Source organism: Toxotes jaculatrix, chromosome 4 (assembly GCF_017976425.1).
Source record: "Toxotes jaculatrix isolate fToxJac2 chromosome 4, fToxJac2.pri, whole genome shotgun sequence".
Lineage (NCBI taxonomy): Eukaryota > Metazoa > Chordata > Actinopteri > Toxotidae > Toxotes > Toxotes jaculatrix.
In genome coordinates, this window is record NC_054397.1 from 22113126 (window position 1) to 22140475 (window position 27350).

The 27350-nt window shown below is 41.2% G+C and overlaps 2 protein-coding genes across 3 annotated transcripts; both read right to left on the minus strand.

Moving 5' to 3' along the window:
- Nucleotides 1–1285: 1285 nt before the first annotated feature.
- Nucleotides 1286–18129, minus strand: rgl3a (ral guanine nucleotide dissociation stimulator-like 3a). Of its 2 annotated transcripts, XM_041036424.1 has the most exons (18): nucleotides 18025–18129; nucleotides 16948–17203; nucleotides 11898–12187; nucleotides 9976–10020; nucleotides 9675–9844; nucleotides 9007–9167; nucleotides 8601–8912; nucleotides 8396–8499; nucleotides 8048–8132; nucleotides 7001–7075; nucleotides 6233–6319; nucleotides 6088–6120; nucleotides 5841–5962; nucleotides 5643–5738; nucleotides 5367–5505; nucleotides 4993–5241; nucleotides 4185–4299; nucleotides 1286–3503 (listed from the first exon to the last, which is right to left on the minus strand). In XM_041036424.1, exons 2-18 carry the CDS (start codon nucleotides 17134–17136, stop codon nucleotides 3349–3351), a joined length of 2427 nt encoding a protein of 808 aa, XP_040892358.1. In that variant the 5' UTR covers nucleotides 17137–17203; nucleotides 18025–18129; the 3' UTR covers nucleotides 1286–3348. The 2 variants fall into 2 exon arrangements, with proteins under 2 accessions (XP_040892358.1, XP_040892359.1); XM_041036425.1 differs by lacking the exons at nucleotides 16948–17203; nucleotides 18025–18129 and adding an exon at nucleotides 13701–13960.
- A 2560-nt stretch (nucleotides 18130–20689) lies between these two features.
- odad3 (outer dynein arm docking complex subunit 3) lies at nucleotides 20690–26923 on the minus strand. Its single transcript, XM_041035858.1, has 13 exons — nucleotides 26845–26923; nucleotides 26479–26591; nucleotides 26229–26306; nucleotides 25824–26015; nucleotides 25609–25710; nucleotides 24806–24931; nucleotides 24358–24480; nucleotides 23900–24049; nucleotides 23616–23776; nucleotides 23358–23514; nucleotides 23099–23248; nucleotides 21045–21132; nucleotides 20690–20898 (listed from the first exon to the last, which is right to left on the minus strand). The coding sequence occupies exons 1-13, from the start codon at nucleotides 26921–26923 to the stop codon at nucleotides 20774–20776; spliced, it is 1644 nt and encodes a 547-aa protein (XP_040891792.1). The 3' UTR covers nucleotides 20690–20773.
- Nucleotides 26924–27350: the final 427 nt, after the last annotated feature.

Here is a 27350-nt window from a genome sequence, read left to right on the forward strand (position 1 = left end):
TTTTTTTTTTAATTTTATATTTAGTGGTGAGCTCTCTCTCCAACACACACACACACACACACACACACACACACACACACACACACACACACACACACACACACACACACACACACAGATGCCTTAATGTAATATAAGGAGCCAGTTGAGGGTAAGGGGAGCATGTTAGTGAAAGTATTACTGTGACATCCTGCACAGGTGGTGACACTGTGAAACTATGACTAACTAATGACCACATAAAAAAATGATATGCTTTCTTACCATTTGAGGTAAAACATTTGTGTATATTTAATGTACATACAGGTATACACAGGAATAGAGAAGCAGCAGTTCTCTTAGGGGAAATAAAAGAGAGAGAACAGAGGAAAGAAAAAAAAGGATTGTTTCAAAAAATGGCAGAGAAGAGGATATACAAGAGAAAGTACATCCCCCCCCAAACCAGCTATACATTTATACAAAGACTATTTGCACTGAGCTCATAGAAATGTTACCACACTCCTACTGACAGGTGACGGTGCTGAAGTAGAGAAAAGCGTGTTCAAAATATGGAAATTAGAGCTCTGAAAACGTGCAGCAGAACTGGCCAGACAGGTCACAGCTTCCCACTACCACACACACACACACACACACACACACACACACACACACACACACACACACACACACACACACACACACACACACACACACACACACACACACACACACAGAGTCACTGTGAACTCTGACCTCTCACATTGTTTCAGCGTTCATCAGGGGCAGGAGAATGGCCTTGCTGACCTGACTCCCCTCTCCTCATACTACTTTATCTGCTGGTCTTCAGGCACATAGCTTGTATTCTTTCTCATCTCAATCTTATTTCTTCAAGTGATACAACATTTTATCTGAACTTGCCTCACTTTGGCCGAAATATAGGTCACCGCTAAAAAAGACTTGAAGTCTGACTGTGGGACGAACCAGTTGCTTGTCTTTGAGTGGAACCAGGATGAACAGAGTGAGACAAAACGTTCGAAGTGTTTGTGTTTGGCTCCACCTAGTGGTTGAATTACAACACTTACATTTATCCAGATCGTTTCATACAGCATTTGTCACACACTTGCTGGCAGTTCATAATCAATTTTGTAAATAATTATTATAAACTGAAACTACAATTTCATATTAATCACAAATGTGGACTTTATGTTGATACCAACAGTCCCATATATCAGCTTTTCCCTTTTTTTTTTTGGACTCAAGTCTTAAGCAATAAAATACATAAGAGAAATGACAAATTTTGGCACAATGATAAATTGTAAATTGGCTTTATTAATGGAAATTTAATACTAATTATAAAGAGCAAGTGCTTAGATTAAATTTTTAAATAAAGAATCTGTTGAAATAAAACAGACATGTAGGCTTAAATTATCATGTGCATAATGTTGACAACTTCGCTTACATTTAAAGAAGAGAACTGAGAAGAAAGCTTGCTAAAAATAGAGTCAACAGACACAGCAGAAGCCACACTGTAGACTCTTTCTTCATACATTGCAGCTGCCAGACCTCAACACCAACCTTTAACCCCACTTTTAACAAACCACAGTAGCTTTAAAGCTGGACTCAGTGATGCAAAATTCTCCACAAAATTAAGCAGTGTTTTCACCAGTGTGTTTTTTTTTTTTTTAATTAATTTAAAACATGGGTGGTGTGAACCACTGTGTGCACAGCTTCCAATGATAGGAAAGCAGCGAATCTTAAATTATATGTATTTGACTGAACCTGGAAAGCTGCCTGGTAGTTTAGGGGAGGATTTCACATCGCTGAGATGATCATATATGTCACATAAATTCACATTCTGAGACGCTTCATTTTCACATACGAGAACCATTCCTCATAAATCTCGTTCACAGCATTGCACAGAGGCAGGTGTAGCTAGCTATAACTCACTCAGGGCAGAAGGCCTGTTGTTGTTGTGCTTTCATTCTGAGTTAAACTGCTCTGGATTACAGATTGAAGTGATCAGCAGACTCGCCCGAATCACATCCTTCACCATCAGTGACACACACACACACACACACACACACACACACACACACACACACACACACACACACACACACACACACAACAGAGATTCCTCCACGTCAACATTTCGGCTCCTCTTTGAACCCTCTGACTGAAACGCCACAGTCCAAGCAAGACCACAATATGCTCACATACAAAATTTCCTTCATTTAATAACAGCAGACAGTGAAAATCTGCTTTCTTCATTCAAACTTCAAACCTCATTCTCTTCAGTTGAGCTGAAGAGATGCCAAAGCAAGTTAAGGACGTATGCCTGAGAACAGTGTAGCACTGAAGCCTGAAGAGAGCATCCAAAATGAGACGAAACATAAAAGGAAGATAACAGAAACATTTTTATCATGCCACTTCTGCTCTAAAAGCTGAATACTGAAATGCATTAAATAATTTAAGTTGATAAAATTACATTAAGTTACATTAAAACATTTAAATTCTCGACTACAGGATCTGAACACTTATTAGGAATTCTCCTGACAAATAAAATCTCCATGCCAGGTCCAAACAGTGTCTCTAACACCATTTGATGTGGTGGTGGTGGTGGTGGGGGGGAGGTTCACATCTGACCCACACTGTTTTGATATCAGTGAACATCCCACACTTCGTCACTGGGACAAGCTTTTCTTCATTATGTTCTGTGTAGTTGGGGAAACGCGTTCAGCCGAACAAGCTGAAGGAAAAAACACATGAACACAAGAAGCTGTATCCCAGTCTGCAGGCCCGACTCTGCAGCCCCACGGCCACATTCATCACACTCCACTGTAGAGTTATGACACAGGAAGGTTTTGTCAGACCAGCTGCTCCTGATGTTTGTGACTGGCTTCAGTGAAAGCTGAAGCCTTCTTCCAGGGGTGGACTGGGATTCATGGCGCTCTATGATCCACAATGTAACACAAGTGTGTTTAGCTAAGCAAAAACACACTGATTAAGATGACAGAGAACAAATGGAAAACACAAAATTTGTCTCTGCTTGTTCTTCTCTTATATGTGGATATTTTCCTCAAATTCTTCAAACGGTCCACAATATTTAGTGGAATAACAAATTTCAGTGTTGCTCCCAGTAAAGACAACTTCTGGCTGAGAATTTTCAGGTTATTTTTCAGTCGAAGTTCTCAGGTTTCTTGGGTTTCTCTACGGCCGAGCGGCTCATATCTGCTGCGCAGTGACAACCTCATGGTGATGAGCGGACACAAACAGCCACAGATGTGTCGTTGCTGCAGATGAGCAGCTCCTCTGTCTTCAGGTTGTACTCTTAAACTTCAGTCAGGACAGATCACAGATCACAAGTGCATATCACTTGGCGTAGCGGCTCTTGGTTTGATCTCCAGGACTGGAGGAAGAGCCCAGATGTCTCCCATGACACCTCCAGTGCTGGCGCAGGACAAAGTCGTAGTTGGCGTTGGTGCACATGGCATAAAATACATTGGCTTTGTCAGGTATCTGGAGCTCTAAGGCACAAAGAGGAATTAAGTGACAAAGTGTTGTCAGTTTATTTTCCCTGAGCTTACTTCTATTTCATCGTCTATTTCATTAACTAAATTTCTCAGAATTATATGGGGAGCAATGTTCTGAAATGGCTCCATTTTGAATCTATTTAGAAACAGTGATAGTATAATTGAAGGCAGAGAAGAGCAAGAGTTGTTTTCCGGCTGAGAATTTATACCCCTTCTGAAAACATCATGTCTTGTAGCTGATTTGGATAATGGTTTATTATAGGAAGTATCAGTGAAGGAACTGATTAATGCCACTAATGCATTAAAGTGGCTAAACATTTCCCTGCTTTTAAATTAAATATTGACATACATTTAGCCAGTTTATAGAGTTTAAACCAAAATGTTCGAGGCTGATTTTTCTGCTACCTATTGGGTTCAAAGAGACAGTTAACTTTGTAGAAGCTTTGTAATTCAGTATATAATGAGCTTCTAATAGTACTGTTCATTTGAGGATTTGCTTGCTGTGTCTTGTCTTTGATGACAAGTTAGAGGCAAAAGGAGAAACCTAATACAGGAAAACACATAACTGGAAAGTTCTGCTCAGCAGAATGAAGCCTTGGAGCTAACCCTGTTCTGAGCAGGTTCAACCTTTACTCAGAAATGATTAGGCTGCTAGAGGCCTGAGGAGATGTTCACCTTTTCCATTGCTGAGCATCTGGTAGAGGCTGAAGTCCTGGCAGCTGACATCCTCCATGTTGTGCTTTTCAATAGCTCTCTGAATCACCTGAGGTGTGTGGTCCTGACTGGTCAGCTGGAGAGGAAACATCACAGTGAGAGTCAGCACCTTAAATCTGCATTCATAATACTTATATTACGTGAAAATGACATAATGTGAAAGCCTGTAATTATATGATGCAATGACATTAGCTATAACTAAAAGCTAATGTAAAATAAAAACACTTTAATTTTAATTACCTTACTGTTCCAGTCATTTACTGGGCAGAAATGCCAGATATATTTTCTGGTTACATTTTTTTCTTCGATTCATATCATTAGAAATTTTGCATTGTTGAGGTGAATACATTTTGGGTCTGGTAACTCGCAGTGAACATCAGTCATCACTTTACATTTTTTATACATTTATTGAGTAACAGAAAAAAAAGTCAATAAATTTAAACAGTTAATAGTGGAAATAATTGTTATTTGCAGCCTAAATTGATAACCTTGCTTTGTCGATACAAGCTGATATAGATATATATTCATATATCTTGGCCTGATAACAGCATATCAGTTTACAGCATCTGTGACTGCCACTGAAAAACTGCTTTTTCTGATCAAGCAAACCTTGATATAAATACTCCTGAATGACTTCTTTCATTAAGCAATACTGACTCCTGACGCTTCTGCTTTCTTTGTTTTTTTCTTCTGCTTTCCTTTTTTTAAATCAACTGACCAACAGGCTGGCTGACCTCAGAAAACACAATTACAAAACCACTGTCCTCACCAGTATGCTCTTGTAGACATTTCCATTGCTGACACACTCCACACTGACCCTGATGATACATGAGTCAGCGACCTGTTTGTTGTAGACGGGAAGCGAGGCCTGAGGAGAGCAGCTGGACGACGACGACTCAGGACTCAGCACCAGAGAGGAGGAACTGAGGTCTGGATTAGAGGAGCTGCAGGAGGAGCTGGAAAGACTGCGAGAGGAGGAGAAGTCCTCTGCGACGTTGTGAAGAGAACCTGAGAGAGACTGAGGTGAAGACAGAGGAGAAAAAGTGAATATTTTGTTGTAATTTTAAGTTCACCCAGTTTTTAAACCACCTACATCCCTGCTGACTGCAAACATATGAGACTGGAAGCAGCTGCTGCTCATACTTTGAGCTTGAGTCTGAGGGGGGAGGGCTGAGGGGCGGAGAGGTCCTCCATGTCTGAACTGCTGGAGCCAGAAGACGACACACTGATCTGATCAGCGTGGCTCTTCCTGAGGGAGCTGTCACTACTGGATGTTCGCAACCTGCGCACACACACACACACACACACACACACACACAATTTAAGCACACTCAAAAGCTCCTGGCCCATGTATTCCACAATTCTCTATTACTATGTGTATTTTTGATAGATCGCATAAAGTTGGTCTTCCAGACTTACGAGGCGAGCTTCTTAGTGAGCAGACGACTGCTCCATGAGTTGGGAGAGCTGGGACAGGGGTCGACCGGAGGCTCCAGGTCCCGGGACAGCTCATAGCTTCAGAGGACAAAGAAAAAAAAAGCCCACAGACTAACATATGATGCAAGTAGCTTTAATTGTGTTTATATTGTATTTAAGGGGCATCAGTGTGTGTCTCACCTCTCCTGGTCTGTGAGCAGTGTGTGTGCCTGCAGCCAGGCAGTGATACGAGGGTTCACTGGAAAGCTGTAGTTGGAACAGGAAGTCTGAAGCTGTCGAATCTGGGAAAGAATCTCAAACTCCTAAAAGAGACAGAAATAAAAACAAACAAACAAACAAGCTATAGTTAAACTCCTGGAACAACATAGCACAAAATCAAAATTGAGGATGTTGTTCATATCAGATGCCACTAGGAGGCGATGCCTACCCGTCTGCGCTTCTCAAAGTTGATGAGTCCACCCTGTGAAAACAGAGAAACAGCCAGGGTTATATGGCATCATAAATCTATTAAAATACCATAAAGAGAGCAAACAAATGTAACATCTGGGTTTGTGGGTGTGATGTGTGCTCACCTCCACGGTGTCAGTCAGTGCTGTATCCAGCATGGTGAGGACAGTCAGGTAAGTGCCCAGGTACGGCACAACACCACTGCTGAGGCTCTGAGGACACAAATCAAACCATATGTTTACAATATGGTAATCAGTATGACTGCTCAGCCGACAAAAAAGAGAATCATCTCATCTCTAAATTTGCAAAACGTTGCAGATACAAGAGTGTTGAACTCTTAAATGTTGTTCTCTCTTGGACAAAGACTCAAATGAGGACAGGACATTTGAGATAACTACATATAATGTCAATGAAAATACAAGGATATATATCTTACATAGAAATATACACACACAAGTGAAAACACAAGACCATCACTATTTAAACAGAGTGAATATGGGGGTATAAAACATTTACACACAGCTCCACCCAGACTAAGTAAACTGCCAAACTGTGGGAAACACTTCACACACGTCAACTTTTATATCCTCTCCTGCGTAAGGGGAGAATACCATCAGTCACGTGAGTTGTAAGAGTTTTTCCATTAAATGAAAAGACTGAAAAAGAAAGGGGAACTGGAAATCTGATGTCTGTATTAGCAAAGTCTATCAGCCTGAAAACATGTGACTTGCAGGGAAGTAGAACTGATTATGCTGGCAGAGAAGAATATACCTCTGCCTTTCATTTTTCAGTGTCCGGCACAGCTGACACTTCATTTTGGTGGTCAAACATAAAACTGAAGAACCACAATTATTACATTATTTCCAAAACAAACATTATTTCCATTTTCTTACCATCTGTCTGGACACTGAGCAGAGCCGTGGTGATTTAGAGCTCGGGGTGGCACTGCTGTCCGGTTGACTCCCATCCTGCAGAAAATACACAACAGACCTGTCAGAGCTAATAGAACAAAACAACTCAGACTCAGATTGTTAATGTGAGAGAGCTGGGTGTGATATTACAACAAAGAAGACATGTTATATAATTGTTCTTTGCAGGGTTGAACACCTGCTGACCGGGTGCTGCTGGGCGTGGAGGGGTGACTCTGTGGTGCAGGCTGTGTGACGACTGTGTGTTCAAAGGCAATCCCGTCTACATAGTTAGTGTGTTGTTTATGTCCTCAGGTGTGCACAGCGTGTGTGTGTGTGTGTGTGTGTGTGCTGAGAGAGTATAAGCCAATATGCCCTCAATAAAATAAATTACCGGTGATTAGCACTGGAGCCAAACGAGCCTCTCTTATTAGTAGTTTTATTTGTGCTGGCCACTAAGAATGGCCCTTTCATTATTTTATAGAAACTGAGCTGCTGATAAGAGCAATATCACTAGATACACATTCATATCAACTGTTTCTCACAGGGGACAAAGGAGACAGAGAAGCAAGTGGACTGGAAACCAAACATACATTCAGTCTTCTGATTAAAAAAAAAAAAAAAAATTACACAACAAAACGTGAGTTTCGACCATTAATTAACTATTAGAGTCAATTTGTGTATAATATATTCAAGAAGTGGATTTATTTTATTACATGTTTAAAACAAAAACCTTTTTAAGAATCATACTACAAATCCTCACATTGGAAATGCTTTTTGATTGGACAGCCAAAACAGTAACCTGATCATCAAAATAGTGGCCAATTAATTTTCTGTTGAATAATAAACCAGTTGTTTCAGTTAAGGGGAATTACACTATGTACAGTTTAAACCATGCAGAGCCCAGGGAGCTGCACAAGCATCAAGGAGTGAAACGAAGCTACTGCACCACAGACGGGGAAGTGAGCTGTTATTTTCTTACTGCAGTGCATTAGATTTGTCCAGTTCAACCATGACAACACATGCGTTTACCTCCACAAGGATCTCTCTGGTGGTTAGCACACAGTTTTCATCAGGGAAAGTCTCACACAGGTGGTCAAAGGTGGCCATGCTTTCCCTGGAAACAAAACACATTCGATCTGTTAAGACGCTTTTGTTTTTGTGGAGTCAATATTCACGTTGAGCAGGACGGCATGCACAAATAAGTTTAATAATTTAATAATGGAATTGATTAAATATCTTTACTCTCTCTCTTTGCTACTTTAAACTCTTCACTTTGTGCCTGCGCCTGAAACAGTAACTGAGTGGTTGATTTGACAGAAATCAGTTTTCTAGTTCTGAGTAAAACATCCCTGTAGCATCCTGAAATTGTTTTCTGACCTGCTGACAGCAGCCCAGGTCTTCTTGAGGCGATACACAGCGTTGGACTGCAGAGCTGAGAGGATGGCCCTCAACGAGGAGAAATTCTTCAGCTGTCTGCACTCCTACAGAGACACATAATGCAGGTTCGTTATGCTTTTTTTTTTTTTTTGACAAAAGTTTCAATCATTTATGTCAGTAACTTGAAATTATTTTCTACCCTGACCTGTGCAACGGCGATCCACCTCTCGATGATGCGTGCTCTTTGGGCGGGGCTGGCGTGCGAGCAGCGAGGTGAGCTCGGGGCAGTGGAGGGGTACAGGAAGGTAGAGGAGGAGACGGGTGATGAGATGGGAGAGGAAGTGGAAGGGCTGGGTGAGGACGGGCAGAGGAGTGAGGTGATGACACGGTTGGTGACGGCATTGAACTGGGAGATGGTGGCGCGGACCGTGGGTGCCAAGTTTCGGTTTTCTTTCTTGTCACGCTGGGACCAGACGCAGCCCAGGCAGTGGAAGGGTACCACTCTGACAAACAGATCCTGAGGGAGAGACGATGACAAGGAGACACAACGTGCATGAGTGACCCACAGTGACCTGGAAATGAGCTTTGAGGTCTTTGTCAACGTAACCTACAGCGTCCAGTCTGGTCAGCTGCTCGGCTATTTCTCTCACAGGGAAGTCCATAAAGCCGTATTTGTCTTCCTCCTTAGTGGACGTCTCTCCTCCGTCCTCCTGATCTCTGGACTCCTGCTGCAATGATTCACTGCTCCGCTGTGACGCAGACTGGCTGCAATCTGTCAAACACACCGAATCATAAATGACAATGGAGCAGGCTGCTCAATGGACAGAAAACGTGGACAAAGGAGAAGAAAAGTGGTGTAAAATGGTCTTTTTTCAATCACTGTGACATGTTAAACATGACAGGTTTATTTTCTTTGTGAGGTCATTTTTTTGCCGTCATTCTGATGTCTTATTTTTTTCCCACTGAATGAAAGTTGTAGAGCTGCCTAACAAGAGTTCTCAACAATCTGGAGCTGTGAATCTACTGTGAATAAGAATGTGGTTCATTTCTAAGTGTGTGAGTATAACAAATGGACAGTCTGCAAAACATTATTCCTTCAGAATGAAAATTTATGCAGCAATGTGCTTGAAACTCTAATTAGATCATGTACTTAACGCATCATGTATCTACAGTACAGACGCACAGACACCATCGTGACAGCACGGCGGCTGCACTTCATGCGTTGTGGTGGCAGGACATAAGCAAACAATACGTAATTGCATCTTTCGTTCCCCTATACCTTGTTCCTGGAGCCTCTTGAGCAGGGCGTCAGCAGCCTGAGCCAAACGTCTGAAGCAGAGGCGATGCCGCAAGTGCACACACAACAGCCTGAGGGCCTGGTACTGAGGGGGTTCATGGAAGTCTTCACTGTATTCCTCCAGCCACAGGCGAATCACTGGGGGTAAGGTGCTGAGGGGAGGAAGGTGAGGTTAGTTCTGCTGAGATTGAGAGAGGCCCTCACAACATCTGCCAATGTTATGCTTTGATTTACTACATTAAACCCAATTAAACTACATTAAACTGTGAGTGACCACACTCACCTGCGAGGGCACACAGTGTTATCCAGGTTGGCAATCGAGTCGTCTCTGTGGAAAAGGAAAAACACAATTATCTATCACCTGAGAACTACATATCAGCAGTGGGACAACATCCTGACCTGGTGACAGAAAACTGGTTCATCCTGTGGAAATGTCCCGCAACACTTTAAATCCCTGCAGAGACACTGTGGCCTTGCAGGGCCTGGAGAGTAAACAGACTGATGTCTCCATCAGCGATTAATGAATGATGGCATCATAAAAATAAATGCTTTAATAGAAGCGTTTGAGCACAATGAAGAGTAATGGGTCACATTTAGGGAGCAAATCAGAGAATGTGATGTCTGCAGTTTATAAAACAGTAACGATCATCAACATCACAATCATCCATGACCTACTGAGTTACAGTAAAGGTGGTTTATAAGTTAATGACAGCAACAAAATGTTACATCCTGTACAAAATCCTGTCACGCAAAGGAGGGAAAACACACACTTCCCAGGCTGTTCTGAGGCTGACCTCACATGAAGCGCACAGGAAAGCTGTTGCCACCAGCACCACAGATATGAGGGCGACTGTTTGACAAATAATATATATACTCTACAGAAAAAATTGCCAGTTTCAAACAAGGCAGAAATTTGCAGCACATTAAGCAAAGGTGAGCTTTAGAGAACTGAGAGAGAAAAAGAAAACTTCCTTGGGAAATGTCTGCTAATTTCTACAAATGGCCTCTCAGGGAGCACTAATAACCGAGGACTGTTTTTGTGTTTAACCCTGAATATTCCTGCAGGTGATTTCTCCCAGAGCACTGTCAGCTCCCTGTGCTTCAGTAAAGTGAAGAAGCTCCTCCGCTGGGTGTGGAGGGCGTAGTCATGACCACTGGGGAATGGAACAAAGCTCCTGAGTGCTTTGTTTAGCCCATGACGATAATACCTGTCATAGAAACTTGCTCAGCGTCAACAGAGATTTGCTAAGTGAATAGCTGAGGCGACGTAAAGAGGGAGTTCCATCGCTGAGCACATCTGGCATGTTGTAAAACTTGGTTCCGCATATGCTCTACTTACAGTAGTACATACTAGAATAACAGATCAAAGTCATTATACTACAGGCAAATACTAAAACCCTGCATCTGTATCTTGCCTCTGATAAGGTGAGCTGTCACAGAGTCCAATAACATTTAGGTAGTGTCACTTTTCAAAGGGTGAAATACAATAGTACAATAACTTAGTTTAACTTCATCAAATCCCAAAAACTATTGTGCTATTACCACTGTTTTATTCACTTTTTTCCTTTTTAACATTGTATTATAAATCTCTGTGATTTAGCCTTTGGAACTGATTTTCCCAAAAACAAAATATGGACAGATTTAGAGTCAGCTGTACTTGTACTACTCACTTTCTCGCCAAGAGCAACATGAGACGCTGCTCTCATGTGTACATTAAATACGAAGCTATTTCCCATTAAGCTGGCTTAGTATAAAGTCTGGAAACATGCAGAAACAGTAAGCTGGCTCTGTCCCAGGCCAATAAAATCCTCCATAAAAGTGCAACCTGTCATTTTTACACCTAGAATGTGCACGTATGTGGATTTTGTCACGTTTAGACAGAGCCAGGCCATTTCCCTGTTTTTTTGCTAAGCTAAGCTAAGCGCTCTTGGCAGTAGCTTTATATGTGGCTTGTAGAAATGTGAGTGGTGCTAATCATCTCATCTAAATTCTCAGTAAGAAAGTCAACCAGTGTATTTCCCAAAATGCCAAACTGTTCTTTTAAAAACGGGTTCTCCATCAGGACAAATCTTTAGTGCCAAACTGAGTAGATCCCTCTGCGTCAAACATCAACAATGACCTAATATGTGGGCTTACAGACCAGCTGACTGTGCCCTCATGGTGTTTGTTAACATATGTCTCAGTTCAACGTGGACAGTTTCTCACCTCTGAAACAGCAGCTCAATGAGAGTGCTGGTGGAGGTGAAGGACCTGTAGGTGGAGAGGAAGACAGGGACGAAGTCAGCCTCTTGGTGTTCAGGGTCCAGCAGGTGGGTGACCAGACGCTCCAGGGTGGCGGCCTTCAGCCTGCGCACCTTCACCGTGTGGTACTGGACAAAGCTGAAGGCCGTGGGGAGCTCTGCCGTGTCCGAGCTCGGAAGGACGGGCTCCCTGCGCAGTGTAATGCCAAACACTGCCCCGTCCTCCTCCTCCTCCCCCCACTCCTGCACCGGGTCCTGCAGGGGAGAAAGAAGGGTCATCAAGATTTGGCAAATAATAACCCAAATACATTACATGGCCCATGGCCTCATTCCCTCCATCTGATAAGTAAAATCATAGCTTACTAACCCGTCATGGAGCTCCTTTGACGCTGGCTGTTTAACTGAATTACTGCCACAGTCTCACAAATCTGCACCAAATACCTCATGACAAATGCAATAAGCTGTCGAAGTGAGTCATTTCATTAAAAAGGTCAAACTCGACGTCAATTAACCTCATTCTTGAGATTCTGCTCGTGACCCAGCCTTGAACTCTGACGCAGACGGACACCTGGTGACTGGTGATGATTTGATAATGAGGCATTCATTGCCTCAAGTGTTTATATCCACAAACACAGGGAGACTTTACTGGGCTGTGGCACAGTTTTCTCTCAATTCAAATTTTAATGTTTTACCTGTTTTTTTTGTTGTTTTTTTTAAGGATAACAACAGCATCACATTTCAGCTTTCATCAGCTCTTTAGTAAGTGTGAATGACATAGATCTTTCTAATATAACAATAATTACTGGAGCACTATCTCCATGTTAGTGTTTTATTCAGCTGAGATAAAAAGATAACCCGCATATTCTCCAGCATTTAGTATCTTATAGTTGTGGCAGAGAGATATTTTTCATTTATTATTTAACACGAGGACTGAAAAAAATATTACCTCCAGATGATCAATTTGTTATATTCATACTATTGACGATGAACAATATTCAATTACAGCCAAGTGCAACAAGATTGACTTGAAAATGACTTATTTTTTTCTCACAAAGCAGGAGTTACACCTGTACTGTATATCTGCTAACTGCAGAAGACGTTCAGGTTAAAGACACAGCTGAGAATAAAACAAATAATAATACAAATAATTTAGATTGCCTCGCAACAGGTGTGCCTATTATTTGTCCACCCAATTTATATGAGACAGTAGGCTAAACAGCCGAAACACTTCTAATGTCCAACCTAATGATAACGTATGTACAGTGACAGTGAAAGTACACAGGACAGGACCCAGACTGAGAGATGAAGCATGATGCTGACCATAACATCTGGTTTTCACCTCATCAAAGTCAAAGCTCTGGAATGAGGCTCTGTCACTGTACAGGTAGAAAACCTGTGTCAACACAGGCTGTGTAAGTAATCACTGTGTTATGTCGCACACATCTAACAATAAAGGCAGACCATGCTCGAAAACACCTGATATCACATGACAGAAACTCAAGACAAAAGCCAGTGTGCCAGCTGCCAGACACAATGAGACCTGTGGATCTACACAGCCCTGAATACACTGAATGAATCCATTTAAATCGTTACGTTTGTCCTGGTGACCAGGGAGGAGAGAATTAGGTTCACATGTAGCTGACTACTCATGTAAACCTGAAAAACAAATAAAAAGTTTGACAATTTGACATTGTATGGACTCCGAGTCACTAGTTCAGGACAAACGGTGGCATTAATGATACAATGACCGATATTTCATCAGACCTACCATTGATAAGTGCCATTTTCCCATGTTTATCTCGCTCCTGAGAGTGAATAAATCCCAAAGTCTCTGTCTCTGTCTCCTGCTGCTGTATGTAGTGACAGGACCGCAGCGCAGGGAGCAGTCAGGGACTGAGCTCTGTCCTCCGACACTTCACCTCAGTCTGAATTATCGCTGACACTTTCATTTTTCCACTCTTAACGTAACAAAATGCGATGAATTATTAAGCTGATTTATGTCCACACGTTGGACGCTGAGCAGCGACAGTCGACAGACCAGTTTGGGGGCGACAGGAGGACAGGGCACGCGCTGTATATCACTGGGCGTGGCTAATGAGACAGGTGTAGGCGGGGCTAATCATATGGACCAATGATAATAGAAGCACTTCAGATAATGTTATACAGATTTTAAATATTGCTATTATTACTGCTGATATTGTTGTAAGTAGAGGGTTACTTACAAAATAAAAGCTTAGGGGGCTACCTAAAACATTATAGATTTTAATTAATGTTTCAGTTCTCAGAGCTATTGTTACAGAGGCAGCAGTATCACCGGCTGCCTAATACCGCTGCTATTTACAGTATAGGTGGTGATGGTAGTATACACATGGAGGTCAGCCATAGAGCTCAGTGGTGGATAAGTTTTCAAACCATTTAACATGTGCAGTGACTATTTCACACTGTGAAAACACTCAAACATAAGAAGAGACAGACAGGTGAAAAATTAAAAGGAAAGATCTGAAAAATGAGTGAGGAAACAGGATGACAATGCCCCCATCAATAGACCGTGAGAGTTAATGTAAATATTCAAAATGCATTAAGTTTTACAATAATAACATCCATGAGAAATTGTAAGTACAATTGTCATCTTTAACAAGGTACAGTGACACATGTAAGGACTCATTCACTGATACAAAGATTTGTGATATTTTGTTATTGATAAGGCATCCAGCATGTGTGGTGTCTGTGGGTCTGTGACTGGAGAGCCAGTATTCCCAGTTAGAGATGAAGGCTGTGGGCTCTGGTGTCAGGAACAACAAACCGTGTAATGGTTCATATCCTGACTCTGCTGCTAGCAGCTGCCCGACAGTATGTTCCCTGTATGTGAATATAGCCTCACTTTTCTTAAAGTAGATAATAAACCCCACAAATACATTTAAAAAGATTATCACCAAAACACTGAATACAAGACACCTCTATAAATAAGGCTGTATCCCAGCTTTAGGTCCACCTCATTGAATTTATCATTGTGGACATATTGTATCTAAACTTTGCTTCCTATAGAAACACACAGAGACAATACTGTGACATCTGGTGGCCAAACATTAAAGAGATGAACTTTCAAATAATTCAGTTTCCTCAAGTTCTCTGTCTGGATCAAGAGCTGGCTGAGCAGCTTTCAGCATGCTCCACATTCAATCAGGAAACGTTTATTTTCAACTTTACTGAAACACCAGCAATAATTTTACGGCAAGAGATTAAATGCAAGATACTACAGGAAAGATTTCTGTCATCTGCATTTAAGGCCAACATCCACATGCTACGAACAAAGCATTTCAGTGCCTCTGACTCTAAAGAATCCAGTCGGGACAGTTTTTCTCAACAGCTTCTCTCCTAAATTCCTGCGCATGGTGTCAGGGGAGTGGTCATATCACATGACACAGGTCTGCTGTGATTCTAAAATGTGACTTCACCTTTGTGACCTCAAAGAAGCACAAATCTGGGGAAAATGTACGAAGAAAGAGCTTTCGGTCGGACTGAAAACACTAAATTTCTCAAATTCAGAGTTAAACTGACTTGAGGTGAAAACTTATAGTAACACTGACGACACAGAGCAGATGCGATGTCTTTAATCAGGCTGTCCACTGCTCTTTTAGCTGAAAGGGAAGAATGAGATTTTTGTTCCTCTAATGAGTTTCTCTGAACTGAAAATCTAACATCGTTCTCCCATGCCACCCAGCCTTTCACCACAGCTTAAACAAAAGAGCAGAGAAACTGTGACAGGAGAGACCTCAATTAGTACTGATTAGACACATGAATGGGTGATGAGGTGGCAGGCGGGCAACAAGCGGAAACGTGCCTGCAAGATGATGCTGAAACATGTTGGTTAAAGTAATTTCCTCAAAACTTCTCATGACTGAAAGGCTTTCTTTAGCTGAAAATACACACTACACCCACAGGAATATGACACCGTAAACTTCCTGGAGAAGCACAGTGTAGTTCCTTCTTGGTGTCACTAAATAGCTACTGTTGCTGATATGAAAAAAATGTTCAGCTTAATGAGAACAACAGCGGAAGTTCCCAGAGAAAAACCCGATGTGAACAATGACTGAATATGTGGCAATTGCTCCAACACAGACACAAATACAGTGTGTGTATTATACATCAGCGGTCAAGTCAGCCCTTAAAATGACTGATTCATGACTTGTAAATAAGAGAGGACAGTCAATCTAATAATAATAAAATTAATCTTGGAAATTAGTTGATTAAAATAAAGAGTTAATTAAATAAACAAAAAACACTTAAATCATTCAGCCATTTAAAATAACACCACTCCAGTACTAAAAAGGTCGATGAGAGATTGAACAGTAGCGTACGTCGAGGATACCCACACGCCTAACTCGTGTCAGTGTTGGAGCAGTTTGTCCATGATTTGATTACTCAACTGACCAGGCAAGTGATTAATCTTTTACACGCATTAATCACTGAATTAATCACTGTTTGTTGCAGCCCTAGATGTGGACTGGATGATGTGGCCTCATTGCTAATAGACAGAAACGTGACTTGATCTGTTGGCTGAGCTCTGAGAGTCAGATGGGCTCAGACAATTGGATCAGTTCGGTCTCATGCAGCCTTTCAAATCAAAGGAAGAATTAAGCTATAAATCTCAAAATTTTCAATAACCAAATTCCCAGGTGACGTTTAACATATCACAAATAATCATGCCTCCTAGTGCTCGGTGGAATACCCGAGAAATGTTCATAAGTTTGGGACAAAACTGGGTTTGACTTCTTTGTGTTATTTCCCTGCATGATGTTTTGACAACCCTGATTTAAGAAAAATATTTCACAACCCTTGGACTTTGTTAAAATATTGAGACACAGAAGTTGTAAAATGCAACAAAATGAATGTCAGTTAACAATCTCAGACAAAGCCTTAGGCCTTAGGACACAAACAGCAGTTTTCATAATCAATAACAGACAAGCCCTTTCTGAATGATGCTAAAAACCCAGTGTAGTTTTGTCCTGACTCACCTCACACTGTGCATCAGTGTCTAAAAACTGGAAGCTCCTCAGCCACACGCCGGGCTCTGTGTCCGTGTGGACATCCACGCAGTGATTGGGCCTCAGCCACAGCAGCTTCCTCATCTTGCCCATCCTGCTGCGGAGGCCGCGGGACTCCCCTCCATCACCGCCTCCACACACAGGAAGAATGGTCCTCATCTCCCCCTCTGTGTCACGCCACGGGCCCACACACCTCGTCAGATCTCTCCCACACCTGCTGCCTCATCTGTGTCAGGGAGGAGAGCGTGAGTACAATCAGCCACAGTTCCACGCAGTATCGTTTTCTCGTGATTTCATCTTTGTTCTAAACATCAAAGTAGGCTCCAGGTCAGCTGTAAGCATTAGCAACTCACAATATAAAACCTCACGTTTCCAGTCATTGGAATTTCATGGAACAATGACCAGTTCTAAAATTCTGGGTCAGTGATAAACATGACTAGAAAAATCATGATTAGATTAACTGTGCTAGGACAGAAATAGGGTCAGCCTAACTCACTTCAGTAGCAGCAGCACAGCACAGCCAGGTAAAAAATTTTAATTCTCTGAATTTCCTTCATAAGAAATAGGGAATGTAAAAGCCCTAAACTACAGAGAAGAGATACAACTGACCTATATCAATCATTTTGTCTTAATGAACTGAAGAATTGTCCCTGGAATTAACAAAACTTTGTGTGTGAAACATCAAATGCAGACTATGTATAAAATATAAATGTCTGTGTGTTAGTATTGCTTTTACTGAAATGACAGTACTGGCACAGTGAATACATTACAAGTGAAGTGATCTTAATCTCTTAAAGCAAATATAAAGACTGCAATGAGAGCATATCTAACTTTCTGATCAATGTTCCATTTAAGCATAAAATATTTCTAACAAGCATGAAATTCACATTATTCAATTACACATACAAAACGCAAACAATCATAACTACTGAGCAGCAACATTTCCTTTTACATCAACCTCAAGAAAAATCTGGACATGTTTAGCGTTCAAAAGATATTTTGAATACAGTCAAAACCCCAAAAATCTAAAGAAAATAGTTACTTAACTGTAATTTTGCTTCTCTTGAATCCTTTTGAAAACCATGATCAGAGCTGCATTAGTCCAGGCAGAATATCCATGTAGAGACAGTGCGAAACTTGGACGGAGACTCTGGCATTTATCACTGAGGACTGATTGTTCTTTGTGTTTGTGGGTGGATGATGCTCAGTGCGCATGTTTGTTTGTGTGTGTGTGTGTGTTAGAATGATCTCCTCCCTGTTTGGCTGTACACTGAGATATATAATGATGAGCAATTTGGACTGCATTTTACATGCCATTGTTCCAGGTCACTGTCCTCCTCATTAGAATAAATTACATCCCTCTGCCCTCATTTTCACCTTGGCCACAGATACAAACACTGAGGGAAACATAATGGATGGTTTGATGCTTAAAGAAAATACAGACATTCAGAATCTTCCATGTTAATTTTTTCAGTACATATAATTTGAAGTCGACTGGATGATGGCGTCCAGTTTATTGAGAAGCTTTCAAGAGCTTAAATGTTTCTTACCTGTGAGTGGGTTATAGTTTCATATTCAGACAAGGTGGGAGGATAAAGCCGTGACAGTTTCGCGATTTAAAACCTCCACACACCACACAGACATGTTTGATTGAAAGCCTGTTGGCAGGAAATGTTGAGGAAACGCTGTCACGCTGCTGGCAGCGATTCAAACTCTGCACCAGGATGTGAAGCCCCGCCCCCTTCCTCTGATTGGTCGATCAGCTTAAAAAAACCACCAATACAATGCTTGTTTACCACTTTCTACACATGCGCCGATATATGGCATGTACCGTATATATGTACTATTTGCATACTAAGTAACACATACAAGAGAAGTCTCTGCTGTTATCATGGTATCATGCAGGACAGGACCATTATGGAAATAAGTTACATTCATTTATTTTTGTTTATTAATTTCTTATTTTGTGTTTTTGTTATATATATTTTTATTATTACAATTTTGTTTTTCTTTCTGTCTTATGCCTCACTTTAGATCATTAGTCATATGGAGGCTTGTAAATGTAGTTTACATCCCAGACCTTCCTTTTTCAATCCTTAGATCTCAATGCCTAAAATTTTCTTTATTATTCAATAGCAATAATCTACAAAGAGATATTAGTGGAGAATTGTAGCCTTTCATGCTTTAAATCAGTGACTCCTTACCTGTGGATCAGGTCCAGCCATGGGGTTCCTCAATAAATCTGCTTTTTCATGTGAAATACAAAACAAGGTCACCATTTGAGTCTTGCAAAAATCGCCCAAACGTTGCTCATAACTCGTTGGCCACTCTAATCTGTGATGTATGGTCACTTCATTTGAAAGGGTCACACTGCAAAATGGTCAGGAAACACTGATTTTGAATATTAATAAATCAATTAATGGTTAAACAGTGACTGAATAATTGCAATAAGTGGGGGTGAGAGCAGTATCTCAAATATGGGCTACTATAGGCTTAGAGAACAGCAGTGTAAGTCGAGGCAATTTTATTTATATAACCCCAAACCACAAATTTTCATCTATACTTACCTTAAAAACATCATGTTAAAAGTTTACTGTTAAAAATGTAAATAAACTGGGTTTACACTGTAGAACAGAAAGGAAAAACCAACCGTCTAGAACAGCATTAAAAATTAAATTAAGGAAACGAATGTGACATGAATCCAACTGTATATGAGGTTACAAGCAATTCTTGTGCTCCAGTTTGACCCGTCAAAGAGCTTTTGTTCACAGTCAAGAGCTGTCAGTGTGGATACTTTCTGTAAGTCAGAGAAGTCTGTGGTAACCATGTGTGAGATGTCAGACAATAACGGAGAGAAAATCACAAGTTAACGTCTGAAGTTCAGGTACTGAGAGGGATTGTTCTTTCAGTAACTTAGTCACAGAACAAGACAATCCACCTCAACAGCCAAGAGTTGGCTCTAACAACCGCAGAGCATTAGAACAAAGAGGCAGGAACCATTTCTGAGATGCTAAACATAGCAGAGATAGTTCAGCTGTTTGAGCGACATGTCTACATACAAGGCAGGTGTCACAGGCGGCTTTGTATAGTATCTTATACTGGGACAAAGCATGAGCGTCTTTAGTTTTGATGTGATTCAAACATGAATAAAGGCTGGATTCGTCACAGGTGCTGGTTTTCAGTGCGCTGCAGGCTACAGTGCATCATGTCTGTAAAATAAAACCGGTTACATTCACAATGGACAGGTTTCGATTAGGACAACTGCCGAAAAAATCTTTGGGAACTGCTTACCTGTGTCTACCACATGCTGCACAGACGTTTATCATAAGAAAAGAGCTATTTAAAAAAAGGTGATAGCATTTTTCTGATTGATTTTATTGGCTTTTTCTGTGAGGCTGCAGGGTTGAAGTCTAAACTGTAAAAAAAAAGGGGGAGAGATGAGTGTTGGTGAAACAGTGATACCTGACAGAGAACATTACTGTTGTCACAACAAATCCACTAAGACAACAGCTAACCAGCTTCAAAGGCACAAACAAATATTTTAATAAATATAATCTAAGAACTGTTTAATTGTGCTCATCTTTCAATAAGTCTAAGGTATTTAGAGTATAGAGTAATTTCAGCCAAAGTTTTATTTAAAATCCAGAGATGACACATGAATTGTTTAAAATAGGAAACAGTTGGGAAGTCCTTCTATGTTCTTTGTCCTTACTTTAAGCTCATTTTCCATTTAAATCAGTTTTTGGTTCAAAGCGTTTGTTTTTATTGAGTCTTGAGGTTGTGGTGTTGTTGTGGATCAGAACTTGCCCTTCTTCTTCTTCCAGGACTTCTTCTTGGACTTGGAGTCAATGATCAGCTGAGACTGACGCTTCAGTGCCTCCCGTGAGATGACGTCAGCCTCGTCCTCTTCGCTCTCGTCCTCTGAGACACAAACATTGACCGTTTAAAAAAATATAAGAGAGAGTTTGTGTGTGTGTGTGTGTGTGTGTGTGTGTGTGTGTGTGTGTGTGTGTGTGTGTGTGTGTGTGTGTGTGTGTGTGCGTGTGTGTAAGCTGCTCCCAACTCACCATCGATGAAGAGGTCCAGACTTTGGTCCTCAGGAAGTTTGACTCTGGTGTTGTAAGCCGGCAGTTTTCCCTCAATCCTGATGTAGAACTGCTCAGAGAAGCACACACAGACACACAGTAAAAACTCAGTGATCAATGATTTCCACCAGTTAGACAAGTATTTTCTACTTTTGCCAATGTAATTTTTCTATGATTAATTTCAATCTACAAAACTCATTATTTCCATCAGACTACAGAGTCTATTTGTTTTTGGTCTGGTTTGGTATACTGACAACATTCAAATAATAAGAAAATACAACATACTGTGTCTCAGACTTTGCCAAGGGTGTTATGATGACTAACTATTACACAGCTCTCGCTACATGCATCTCTTTGACTGATTATGAAGAAACTTTGAAGTTAATAAGTTTTGTGGTATTTTTGTTTTGGGTAACTGAAAATTACAAGTCAGCACTGTCTGAGAAAATGGACATCCTGATGTGACCTGATTTTGCACCCTCAGACTACTACCTGCTCCCCAAGATGAACAAGGAGCTCAGTGGTCGCCATTTTGACAGAAATGACCACTTACTGGAGGTCCAAGGTGCCAACCTTTACCTTACCTTTACAAAGAACGGATCTGTATGCTCCACAACTGCTGGACTAAGTGCGTAAATGTAAGAGGGGACTATGGTGAAAAAATAAATGTGTTGGGTTTTCTAAAACTGGCACAAGCTTATCAACCACCCCTCGTACATAGGCCTAATTGTGTTCACGTGATTAGTTATTATGCTAATTATTCGCCGCGAGTGCTGGAGTGACTTTGGTTTCTATGTTCTCACTATGTGAAAGCTAAGAGGACCAGCAGGTTCTCATTAATGGTACAGGTGCAAGACCAGGACAGCCAAGCAATATCCAAACAGTACCAGTCAAGCAAACAAGGCCGGACTGATTTTCAAATTATCAGCTCAGAGTTGCGTCAGTTCTAAAGATTATGCCTTTTAAAACAGATCTGAGAGTAAAATGGTCAATGTCAATTGTAAATGGCCTACAGACTGTTACGTGTTTCCCAGGGTACACTCTGATATCCCATGTTCTCAAACAGAGAAGGTGCTGCCGAGCGTTAGTAATCAAGGACAAACACTTCAGGTTGCTCTGATGCCTGCCTTTCCATTCAGATAAGCATTGCAAGCACAGCAGCATGCATGCATACATGCTCAGCCATGCTGTGTTCATGTGTCGCACTGTGTTATGTAGACTTAAACAGAAGCCCCAGCGTGCCCTTGGCCAAATCTATATTAACCATTGGGAGTTCAAGGTTTCTGCAGGGTTCACCCAGTTAAATTTAAGAATTTTTAAGACCTTTTTAATGTCACATAGGATGAACATTAATGCCTGTTTCGCGGGCAAACCATTGAAAGTGTAACAGTATAATGGAAAACCAGTATGGCCAATTTGGCCAAGACTATTACTTCATCACATTTTTTTCAGTACTTTCCAGCAGTATATGAGAATAATTCCTAATGATGTGATTAAGTTAAGGCGATCTGAACTCAAATATGTGACAATGGATTAACCAATTAAAAATAGTTCATAATTTAAGTTATTTTTTTGCTAAATCTGACACCATCAGGTCTATTTTAAAACAATTATTTTACACAAATTAGTTTTTTTTATGATATTTCTAAAACTGGCACAAGCATGATATTTAGATGACTTCACTGTCATCAGTTACAGATTTATTTATTAGTGACAGAATACGTTGATCACCTCATCAGGCACCTACAGAGACACTTAATCCCATGTGTACTGCCGCTCATGTGCCAACATTCTCTGTTAATGAGGACAGTATGTGCATTGTGATTCATCTAATGATCTGCCCATGAATTTCCCACACACCTGTCACTAAAACAGATGTGTGGGAACTGGTGTGAGCAAACCATGTGTGTAATTTTTATGAGGACTACCTGTGCAAAATGCAAATCAGCTTTTTATATCCAAACTGGTCCCAGAACCTGAACCTGTATTTCAAACCACTGTGATGCTGGATGACAATTTGTAGAGCTTCGTCTCACCTCCTCTTCCTCCATCTCCTTCTTTATAGCAGCCAGATCTTTTCCTTGAAGCTCCTCCTGCAGTAACAGCAGCTTGAGCTCACACTGGGTCGTCAGCTCCAACACAAACTCGTCTGAGTCTGGTGACACCTTAGCCACTGCGTCCTCACTCTGGAGACAAACGGAAGAATGATGAACAGACATAAGCTTGTCTCTCATCAGAGTTAAAACCGAAGTTATTAACAAAGGGGAAAAGAGTAATGGTTTAGGTCGTATTTACCAGTGTGATGTGTTGAAGTTTGTCGGCCAGGTGTTCCACTCCACCTCGAATAGTACTGAGGATTTTAAAAAGCCAATCCAGGCGCTCTTTAGCTGCATCGTACCTCTGCTGCTGAGCCTGCAGTTGCTGCTGATGCTCCTCCAGCATCTTTTGGTCACTATTAAAGTAACAGAAACAGAAAGCGAGAGAGGGAGAATAAGCATTACCAAACTGCATACACAGTACCTTTGTTCCCCGACTACTGTCTCGAGGTCTCACCTGGAGAGTTTAGCCTCTCCAGAATACTTCATATCCTGGAACTGTTGGTTCAGGAGCTCCTTCTGCTCCTTCAGCTGCTGCAGGACCATCTCATTCTCTCCCTTCAGATTCTCCAGATGTTGGTGTGTCTCCTTTTGTGATATAAAGCGCTGCACTATCTCCTACATGCAGAGCACATGACAAAATGCATTAATATGTAAACTGACAGGAACTACTAAAAATTTCCATGAAAAGGATGGGCTTTTTACACCATATAGTAAATCCTTCTCCGTCCACATCCGAACCTGTATATCTGTGACTCCAGTGGCCTCCTTGATACGTCGGAAGGCCTCCTCAAAAGTGGAGATGGCCTTCTCCTCTTCGCCTGCCATCCCGGTGGTGCTGCGCTGGGCCTCACTGCTCACTTCATCAGGCTGCATAGTTGTTCTCTGGGTCTGCAGGTAGCAAAGTTCACAGCCAATCCAAATGTAAGCTACTCATTTCACCATACATAACATCTCTGTTTTGAAACATGATATTTTTAGCAAAGGTTAGATGAGAGGTAATGAGAGAGCTGAAGGCCCTTCTGTGGTCATGTCTCTTCATGTAATTCAGATATTTGCATTATTAATCACAAGTGTACTTGGCCAGTGACGAGGTACGTGATCAAACAAGGGAACAGCAAATAAAAGCGTACACCAGAATAATATTCTTACATTGTACATACTGTACCACCATGTATGTACCACCATGTGTATCTCACCCTTCTATCAGCTTTTTCAGCCTGGGCCTTGCGCTCCTCAACTTTTTTCCTGTAGCTGGCTATAATGCGTTCTCTCTCTTTGCGCTCCTTGTAGAGCAGTTCCTCCTGCTGCTGTAACTCAGCCTGGCATGGAGATGAAAGAGAAGGAGGGATGGAAAAGGAGTGAGGGAAACCTTTACACACCATGATCTGTAGCCGTGCACTTACTTTATAAAAAGAAGAAGATAGAGAGGAGAGAGAGTAATGTTGTTTTGGGGACAAATTGTTGTTCGATGATCTGTAGTGATCAGGTGTGCTTTTGCAAGAGAACCTGCAAGTTCTATGCATCAAAATTACAAGTACGCAGGTGAATAAACAGCCTTGTTGCTGATTAACTTGTGACTCATATAACTTATATCAGTACTGAGACACGCATGTTGTACAACCCGCAGAGGAGGTTACAGGTCACCTTAGCAGCTTCTTTAGAGAGCTGGGCGTCGTTGTTCATGACCTGCAGGTTGCGGAGCTCGTCTCTGTGCTTCAGGATTTCTGCTTCCAGGCTGTCCAGCTGGCCCTGGAAAGTCAGACTCTCCTCCTGGAGACAGGCAGAGAAACAAAAAGGACATGTGTACAGAAGGACTGAGAGAAGAGGCAAATGTGTGAGGAAAGCTAAAGAATCTTTGGACCACTGCATTCCTTCTTATTGGCTAATGTTCGATGATCTAGGAATTAGAGCCTAAGAAATATGTGTATTAAGATACCAGCCAAATTTCTAAAATTGAAACTGTAAGCGTAAGACATTTAAGTGTGACTTTAGGTTTGAAAGTAGTCAAGAAACATGAAAAGTTTATGAAAACTATAGTTTCTTAAATAAAAGAAGTCACGTTAAGTGCAATTAGAGGTAAAGTTAGCATCAGACAGGAAGCTCTATTCCACTGTGGACGTCTCACTTGACCTTTACATATAGACACAGAGTCCCATGTCAACGGCACAACAAAGCATCATAGCACAGGTCATTACCCTGCAGAGCACTGCAGAACAACAGCAAGCAACTATTACTTCTGTACAAGTACAAAACACTGCTGTTGTGTATGTGCACTGTAAAAAAAAAAAAAAAAAGTTACAGAAATTGCAAAAATGGTCTCTGCAATAGCACAAAGTGAGCAATTTTTTAGACACAAATCACTCTGGGAAACATGTCGAGCAAGTGAAGATGAGTTTGTGTGACACAAAACATTATTCTGAGGCTAAAAATGAGTATTTTGGACAAACCTGCAGGTGACCTTTGAGTTTCAGATAGTTAGTCATGATGTTCTCAGCCTCCTTGCACTTAAACTGGGTCTTCTCCAGACTGTTCTCCAGCCCCCGCAGGGTCTGAAGACACACACAGACAAAGCATTGTTTTTATCTTTATGTGGACTCATTTGTCATCATGAAGAAAGAAAAAGTGTTTTGCATATCTCTTCATGAGCTTGTGAGGTAAGTACCATGGCATCTTCCTCTTTTTTCCGAGTGCGAGCATCAGCAGACTGTGCTCCGCTGCTGCCCTCTGGTTTCATTCTCTGGTACTCCATCTTCAGCTCTTCAAGGCGCTGCTGGTAGGTCTGAGTGGTGTGTTTTAAGGCATTGAGGCGCTTCACCTTGGTCAACACCCTCTGGTCTAGTGTTGTCAGGGCCGTCTTGGAAAAAGGCAGTAAAAGATGCAGATACAGACAGGGAGAGGGAAACAGACTGAGCTGAACTAGTTAGAAAAAAGGTTGAGACCCTTGTCTGAGGATTTTGTCACTTTTGTTGTCACATAGATATCAACACAGGCTGAGGTGTATGGAGAGTGAGAATGAACAACAAAACAACGCTGTTATGTCTTTTATTTTCATTCCCTTTCGTCTTACCTTCCCTGACATGTTGCGGTAGGCATCCTTCTCCAAGCCTCTGTTATGAAAGGCCACTTTAATGATATGTTCATCACCCTAGGAGGCAATACACCAACGTGAATAACAGTGTAACTGCCAAGAAAGGTATGATCTGTTGTTTTGTTGTCTTTGGAGGAGATAAAAAACAACAACAACAACAAAAACAAAAACAAAGAGCTTAGAAATTCACTTCAGTTTAGTGTGGACCAAATTAACTTACAGCATTAGCCTCTGCCAGTTTTCTATACAGCCTCTTGTTCTCCTGCCTGAGCTGACGGATGGACTCTCTGTTCTTCTTCATGGTGGACTGAGAGCTCTCATAGAATGCGGTTCTGTCGCCCTCTGGTGGACACGATTAACCGTTACACCAACAATACATGAACATAGGTGTCGCATTATTCACTAATAATACAGCTCGGAGCTAACTGCTGTTTGTGTTGGTTATATGTTTGCGTTTACACTGTCCAGACACATGGCTTCATGTTAAATAGCCGATAACATTATCCTAAATGTGGCAGCTAGCTAACTGTAGCAAAGCACACGTCCTTTAGCATGCACTGACATCTACGCTCAGACTACTTTGAAACAAACTTACCCAGTAGCTGGATTTTGCGCTGCATCTCCGATATTTGGTCATGCAGCGGAGGTTTAATTGTGTCGGCACTGAACGGCATTTTTCCCTGTTACTGCTGTAAGTTAACGAACAATTAACGAAGATAAATACACCTTCAGTCAGCGTTAGCTTGACCTAAAGGAATGGCTTTTGTTGTCTCCACTGTTGCCTAGCAACATGTACTCTAACCTAACACCAAGGTGAAGCTCAAGGTTTAAAACTCTTTAACCACCGGTGCGGAGCCACTGACAGTTTTAATTAAATCAGAATAATAATAATAATTTTTTAAAAAGTATTAATGTGATCAAAAGAATACACTACAGCAGTAATTTAGGGCTATATGCCTACTCTCAGCCACTAAATATTTAAGCTCACCATTAAACACAGTTTCTTTCTTTCTTTCAGAAATATAATTTAATGTTAAACACTACCTGGTATGCTACTCCTGTAAAAAAAAAACAAAAACAAAACAAACACAAACCAAAAAA